At 58.5% G+C, this 7,404-nt stretch overlaps 1 protein-coding gene and 1 pseudogene across 1 annotated transcript; one reads left to right on the top strand and one right to left on the bottom strand.

Moving 5' to 3' along the window:
- The first annotated feature begins 211 nt into the window (after nucleotides 1-211).
- On the top strand, nucleotides 212-2,567 carry LOC128801692 (class II histocompatibility antigen, B-L beta chain-like; annotated as a pseudogene).
- Nucleotides 2,568-3,435: 868 nt separating this feature from the next.
- On the bottom strand, nucleotides 3,436-6,546 carry LOC128801691 (zinc finger protein 135-like). The gene is made up of 3 exons (XM_053967732.1): nucleotides 6,399-6,546; nucleotides 5,649-5,748; nucleotides 3,436-4,117 (listed from the first exon to the last, which is right to left on the bottom strand). Exons 1-3 carry the CDS (start codon nucleotides 6,544-6,546, stop codon nucleotides 3,436-3,438), a joined length of 930 nt encoding a protein of 309 aa, XP_053823707.1.
- Nucleotides 6,547-7,404: the final 858 nt, after the last annotated feature.

Genomic DNA, 7,404 nt, shown 5'->3' with positions numbered 1-7,404 from the left:
TAATCTATGTTAGCTAGCCGAGTCCTGTGTATCCCCGTGCATCCCCTGTGTTTCCCCCCACCCCGCGGTTACTCGCTCCAGGCTGCCTGTTATTGGAGCGCCCCCCCCGCCACTCCTGTGACCACTCCCCCGTCCAGTCCTGAGGAGTTCAGTGTCTGTCACCCCGATCCCGCAACCCCGTTCACCCCGGAGCCCCGTGTCCGCCCCCACCATGCTCCCGCTGGTCACTGTAGTCGACGTCACTGCCACGGCGCGTGCCCCATTGGCCGGGGGGCGCTCCTACTCCCCTCGCCCTGCCCCTGATAAAAGCCCGCGTCTCCCTGCTCCCAGCGCCATTTCCCCCACGCAGGCGCTGGAAGCGGGGGCGGCGGTCTCCCCACCGCAGCTTTCCGTGACCATTAAGACCTTCCCGCTCCCCTCGTGGGTGATTTGGTCATTCCTTCCCTCTTCACCTCGGGCCCTTGCACGGGCGACAGAGCCCGGCTAGCCCCGGCTGGCGTGCCAGAAGCTGTGGCACGCGGGAGAGAAGCGGCGAGCCTGAGCTCCAGAGGGAGGCAGAGCCGGGAGGAACAACGCACTGCCGCACCCCAGTTTATTTTATCCTCTAACCTGCTGCATATACACAAATGTAATTTGCATATGCATTAACCTGCCTGATCAATGTTGATGAGCCTGCGCAGTTTTTCACTCCCGTGGCTGTCACGTGGTGTTTGTGACCCAGATTCAGTTTTTTTGTCTGTTCCAACCCCAAATTAAGTGAAACTCTCTCTTTATCTCTCTTTAACTCAGACTCTTGAATTCTTTAAGTACTGTGTGGGAACCCAGGACATCCCTCTGGCTGCCCTGGCTGACTCCAGCCCCTGGCAGGGGGCTCGGAGACCTTGGCACGAAGTCAAAAACACCTGTGACTTCGATTTTAGCCCCTGGAGAAAATTGCCAACTTTGTATGAGGAATTACAAGCCACAAGGCTTTGAGTAGACCCCCGAGACCTCGGAATCGCCCCAGAGCCCCAAGCCCTCCTTGTGCCTGCTGCCCCCTCACCCCAAGTGACTGCAGTGGCTCTCCCAGTCTATCCCAGTCTCTCCCAGTGTCCTCACAGTCCCTCCCAGGGTCCCCAGAGTCCCTCCCAATTCCTCTCAGCCCATAGCCATTCCATTCTGAGTCTATGCCAGTCCCTCTAACTCCACTCCCAGACCTCCACCCTCTCTCCCAGTGCCCTCCCAGTCCATTCCAAGTCCTTTTCAGTCCAATCCCAGACCTCCCCTCTCTCCCAGTCTTCCCCCATCCTATCCAATTTCATTCCCAGTCCCTCTCAATGCCACACCAGCCCTCTCCCATCTCTCCCAGTTCCCCCCAGCTGTGCCCAGTGTGTCCCCAAACTCTCCCAGGGCCCATCCCACTGTGTTTATCTTGCTCGGGCCCTCAAGCTCCCAGCCCAACCCCAGCTGCCTGCACTGCTCTGTGAGGGATTTCTAGTCTGCCCACATCCAGCTGAGGTGGTTCCAGGAGCTCTCTGTGGTGGACACCGATGTGGTCCCCAACGGGGACTGGACCCACCAGCGCCTGGTGCTGCTGGAAACCCCCCCCCCAGTGCGGGGTCACCTGCAGCTGCCAGGTGGAGCACGTCAGCATGGAGCACCCCCAGAGCTGGCACTGGGGTACGGGGGAGGCACTGGGATGTGCTGGGAGCAACTGGGAGGGAGTTGGAGAGAGCCTGGTTTCAACTGGGAGAGGGTGTCATGGGTCTGGAAGGGCTAAGAAGGGGTTTGGAGGATGCTGGGGAGGTTGGGGTGGGATTCTGGTAGACGTTGGGAGAAAGTGTGGAGGTGCTGGGTGTGACTGAGAGGGATTGGAGTGAGCCTGGAGGGGCTGGAAGGAGATTGGGGATGGAAAAACAGAGGTTGGGATGAGGTTGGTTGGGCTGGGAAGAGACTGGGAGGGGTCTGGGTGAGTCCTGGTGGGGCTGGGAAGGGACTGGGAGAGGGTTTGGGGGTCCTGGGGCTGTAGGGGACAACTGGAAGGGGGTTGTGGGATACTGAGAGGGATGGGAAAGGCTTTGGTGGGTCCTGGGAGGTTGGGAAGGGATCGGGGGGAGGTTTCAGGGGGTCCTAGGAGGGATGGGGGTGACCAGGAGAATGCTTGGAGGGGCTTGGGGTGTCCGTGAAAGGTTTTGGGGGTCCTGACCCCTGCAGACGCCCCAGAGATGCCACGGGATGCTGCCCACAGCAAGATGCCCACAGGGATCGGGGACTCAGAGTTGGGCTTTGTCTTCCTGGCACTGGGGCTCGGCTTCTGCCTGTGCAAGAAGGTCAGGGGGGTCCCGGGGGTCGTGTCCCCCCTCCCCCAGAGCGTGTGTGCTCCCCCCAGGGCCCCCGAGCCCGCTGTTACCCCCTTTTCTCTACCCACACAGCTCCTGAGCCGCTGGCGGCCGCAACCCCTCCTTGTAGTCTCGGGCCCGGCCGGGACCCCCCGCTCCGTCCCCACGATGATTTTGGGGGGGGGTCGTGTCTCCCCCCAGCCCTGCTGTCACTCTGCCCCGCCCGCCTGCTCCCAGTCTTCCCAGTAAAGCTTCCCAGTTAAACCCACTCCAGGTTATGGGGGGCAGTGGGGAGGGACTTGGGGGGACCCCACGGCGGGGCCGGGACTGGGCACGGAGGGTGGGGTCCAGGTGGGGAACACTGCCTGCTGCGGGTCTGCCCGGCAACTGGTGAGTCATCAGCCTCGCTCTCTCGGATTGGCTGACTCTTGTCCATCGCATTCTCTCATTGGCTGAAGAGAGGCCCGGGACTGCAGACAAGCAACGGGAGAGATCCCGCCCCGAGCACCGGCACGGGGACAACAGACCCAGCCCGGGCACACGGAGGGGTTTTATCACCAACCAAACCACAGCAGCACAAGGAGAAGGGAAAGAACTCCCTCCAACACCTTCCCCCCACCCAACGGGGATCTCCCACAACAGGGGTTATCCACGATGGAGAGACGGGGACAGCCGAGCTCAGATCAGAAGCCAATTTTATTGAGGGTACCAGGTGTTTATACTGGGTTTTACTAGTATGGTGCTTAAATAGGGCTCGATGTTTGCTAACAATTTCCATTGGTTACACATTCTTCATGACATCACATCTCCTGGGAACATTATCATATCACAAAGTCCCACAACAGGTTGCTTGGTCACTTCTTGCCCAGGGAGACTTAAACTGTGTCTGTGTCTCCCACAGTTCCTGCTCAGTCAGGCCTCAGATATCAGGCCACTTTACCAGCTCCATTGTTTTACTCTCTGTTTTATTCCCAATGAGGGGGCAACAGGGCTCTGCCCAACAAGGGTCACTGGGGATCATCCAGCCCGGAGCCTCCCATGGGGGATGGAGCTGGAGCAGCACACAAAGTTCTTCCCTCACTCTCTTCCCTCACTTGGGGCTCTCACAGGGCTTCCCTTAGTGGTGCTTCCCTTGTTGTTTGGTCAAGGTTGAGCTCTGTGAGAAGCTCTTCCCACATTCCCCACACTCGTAGGGCCTCTCCCCGGTGTGGATGCGCTGGTGCCTGGTGAGGCTGGAGTTGTGCTTGAAGCCCTTCCCGCAGTCGGGGCAGCGGAAGGGCCTCTCCTCTGTGTGAATCCGCTCATGTTTGAGGAGATGGGAGCTGGTCTGAAACCTCTTCCCACACTGGGGACACTCGTAGGGCCTCTCCCCAGTGTGGATGCGCTGGTGAGTTCTCAGGTCTGAGCTCCACCCAAAGCTCTTCCCACATTCCAAGCACTCGTAGGGCTGTTCCCCAGTGTGGATCACCTGGTGCCGGAGCAGCGCAGAGCTCTCTCTGAAGCTCTTCCCACACTCCCCACACTCGTAGGGACATTCCCCAGTGTGGATCCTCTGGTGCTCAATCAGGTGGGAGCTCCGGCTGAAACCCTGCCCACATTCCAAGCACTTGTGTGGCTTCTCCCTGCCATGAGCCTTCTCCACCAGCTCCGAGCTCTGGCTGGATCTCCGGCCGCCTTCCTGGCTCAAGGGTGCTCTTTCCTCCCTGCAGCTCCCTGGGCTGGGTTTGCAGCCCCTCCTCCTGCAGGATCTCTGGGGCTTTTCCTCCTCCTCCACCAGCCACACCCTGGGAATGAAATTCCTGGTTTGGGGAAAAAAAAAAGAGGAGAGCACCTTGGACTGCAGGTTCCTCTTTGCCCAAGTTCATCTCAGGAAGTCACTGGGAATCTTGTGCCTGTAAGAACCTCCAAAACACCAAGATTCAGCCCAGAAATCCTGCAAACTTCAAGACACAGATCAAAAACTCCCCAAACATCACAACTCAGCAAAAACCACCTCCAAAAGATATTCAGCTGCCCCATAAAACCAAAGCACCAACATTTAGCCCAAGAAAGCTCAGAAACACCAAGATTCACCCCCGTGAAAATCGTGGATCCCCCTCCACAGTCACCTGCTGCACGTGGGGGGAGCAGCGCTCCTGGGGCTGGGGGGAGGCTGTAGATACAGGGAGGGGTGGAACCTTGTGCTGCTTCCTGTTCCTGCTCCTCCTCCTCCTCCTGTGTCTCTGCTCTTCCTCACACTCCTCTTCCTCCTGCTATTCCTCCTTCTCCTGCACAATCCCACCTTCTCCTGCCACCTTCTCTTGACCATTTTGTTCCTCAACCCTGCTTCTCCTTCCCTTCTCCTCCTGCCCCCAGGCCCAGCACCCACTGCTGGCTCCCTCTTCCCCCCAAACCCACAGCATCCCAGCGCAGGGGCAGGGATGGAGCTGGGGCAGGTCGGGCTGGGGCAGCGCTGGGCTCTCGGCCGCCTCCGCCCGCACTCGGTCCCCACTGCAGCCGCTCCCACCAGGACAGCGCGGGGGGGCCCGGCCTTGGTGCTGCCCCACTCCCACCTCCCCAAATTCCCCTCGCGGGGGGCGCTGGGGCCGAGGGTGGGGCGCAGGTGGGGTCCAGGTGGGGAAGGCTGGGAGCTGCGAGTCTGCCTGGCAACTGGTGAGTCATCAGTGCCGCGCGCTCTCATTGGCTGAGCTCTGCCTGAGGGCTGGGGCTGCAGCAAAGAGGGGACACCCTGCTCCAGGGGGGATCTCCCGCAAACGGGGGACCCCCATGAAAGGAACAAGAGGAAAGTGTCTTTACAAACAGATGCTGTCAATCTGCTCGGAGATAGGGCCAGGGACCTGTACATAAGGAAGTGACAGGAGAAGCCATCGGTTTCAGAAAATGGTATCAATTGATGACACAGACTGCTGCTCAGCCAAGGTCCTGCTCAATTCATGAACTTCCAGAAGAACAAAAAAGCCTTAACACAGCCATGAATATCGTTTGCTATACAATAGTGGGGAGCATATTAATGGGGGTATGTAGCAGGTGGATTGGGAAAGCTGTAGCTCTCAAGTACTTCAGCCAGTGGGGAAAGGGAGAGGGAGATGTGGTCAGGAGAATTAGGATGAAAAGGAGGCTGTGTCCTCCAACAATGGGAGAGATCCCATGGGCAATGTCCCACGGCCTCTCCCATTTTTAGGAATGAAAATACTTTTACAGGACTCCTCTGTCTGCGTTCTGGACAGAACCCTCTGCTGATGTCAATTTTTCCGCACACCCTGGGGCTCATCCGGAATTTATTCCACCGTCCGGGGCGGCGGGCAGGGAGTGCAGCTGAAGGTGCCTCACCCACTTTGGGCGATCGGCTCCCTTGGCTGGCGGCGGCACCAGGGATTGACTGGGGACCCGGCAGTGACCAGGAGACAGACGAGTGACACATCAGGGGGGTCTGTGAAGAGGCAGCAGGGAGAGAGCACTGAAAATCTCATCCGTGAGTGCACTGGGATCTTTGGGGAGTGAACATGGCAGGGCACCCAGGGAGGAGAGAAAAGGGAAAGCCAGGGAGGGGTTCTGGCCAAAGGGATGATGAGCCCAAAATATCTCTGAAGGCTCCCCTGGGAGAATGTTGAGGTCGTTTGCACATTCCCCCAGAGGTAATTAAAGACATAGACACCCAAGGAGCAATAAGGGAAGTGGAGAAGGGATTTGGACAACAGGGGATGGATGGTGTTGGTGTGCTGGGAAGGGATCGGGTGAAGGGGAGTGTGCAGCAATATGGTCAAGGCAAGAAGCAGCAGGAGCAATCTATGTGGTAAGAAAAAGGATGATGGAAAAGAGAAGGAAGAGAAAAATACTGAGGATTAGGATGTTTTTCAGCAGGGCCTGAAAATTTGCCAGCTGATAATTTGAATTCCAAGTTTCCAGGAGAGGAAAAGAAGGCGGTCAGGATTTCAGGGTTTTTTCTGCACTGGGCAGCGGCAGCACCGGACACAGAGCTGCGGGACCAGGAGCACGGTCTGGGGGCCTGTGGGGAGCTGCGGGGCCGGGCCGGGGCTGTGGGGCAGCCGGGGCTCAACGCCGGGCGCTGCCTGACCCCACCAGCCCCGGGCAGGGCCGGCACTGGCCCCCGGCCCCCAGGAGGCTGCGGGACGCCCCGGCCGCTGCCCGGCCCCGGGGAGCTGCCGGCCTTGCCCGCCGGGGGGGCCGCCTTTGGACACTGCGGCAGGACAGGGACCGGCTCTGCCATACGGGCTCTGGAGGGGACCCTGAGCACAAGGAGGAAAACAAAGGAACAGCTGGGAAATGGGGATTATAAGGGAAGGATCGAGATGCTGATTGGGTCACTGGAAAATGAATAATTTTGCAGAAAGTTCCGCAGCTGTCAGAGGATGAGCACACACAGGCACTGAGCGGGGCTGCGGGAGTGGCAGAAGAAGGCCCTGGAGCACTTGGGCACAAAGGCACAGCAGCTGAATGCAAGAAGGGATGAGCAAAAGGCCAAGCTGAAGGCAAAGGCCATGGCACAGTTCCTACAACCCCTCAGGGATCAACCCCAGGGCCCAAGGGGGCCCCAGCACCCAGGGGACAGGGTTGGCCACAAGCACCTGGCAGAGGCATTGCCCTCCTGGGCAGGGGAGAGCCCACCCAGACAGCCCCTGGCAAGGAGTCAGGGCTCCAGCTGCAGGGCACAGGAACACTGGAAGCAGAGACAGCAGCATCCTCAGGAGGAGCAAGTCCACCCCTGGATGGACATGGATTGTCAGGGGTGTCACAGCTCCCATCCCACCAGGGCACCACACTGGAGCCCTGGAGAACATTCAGGGTGGTTCTGCATCGAGGAGGCCTCTCCTGATGGACACAGGAGCCTCTCCATCCACTCTGAATCTTAGCCCTTAAGGGGGGAAAATGCTAACAATGTCTTGGATTATTCAGGAGAGAAGGAGGAAAGAGGAGTGGCTTTATTCAACCACTCTTAGCAGATATGGGGAAGGGTATGAAATGCAAAAATTTTTATTTGTTCCTAATGATCATTATAATTTACTGGGAAGGGATTTGATCGCTAAATTGGGAATGCAAATTAATATTGTAAAAGGCGATACAGAGG

Source organism: Vidua chalybeata, chromosome 31, assembly GCF_026979565.1.
Source record: "Vidua chalybeata isolate OUT-0048 chromosome 31, bVidCha1 merged haplotype, whole genome shotgun sequence".
NCBI lineage: Eukaryota > Metazoa > Chordata > Aves > Passeriformes > Viduidae > Vidua > Vidua chalybeata.
Note: the sequence above shows the minus strand (reverse complement) of the source record. Positions and strands in the feature narration are given on the sequence as shown.

Coding starts and splice junctions, on each gene's coding strand:
- LOC128801691 (XM_053967732.1), bottom strand. CDS start 6,546: ATGGCAGAGCCGGTCCCTGTCCTGCCGCAGTGTCCAAAGGCGGCCCCC. Junction 5,749..6,398: donor GCCGGCCCTGCCCGGGGCTG/GTGGGGTCAGGC, acceptor GCCTCTTCACAG/ACCCCCCTGATGTGTCACTC. Junction 4,118..5,648: donor GAGCCGATCGCCCAAAGTGG/GTGAGGCACCTT, acceptor TCCCCAAACCAG/GAATTTCATTCCCAGGGTGT.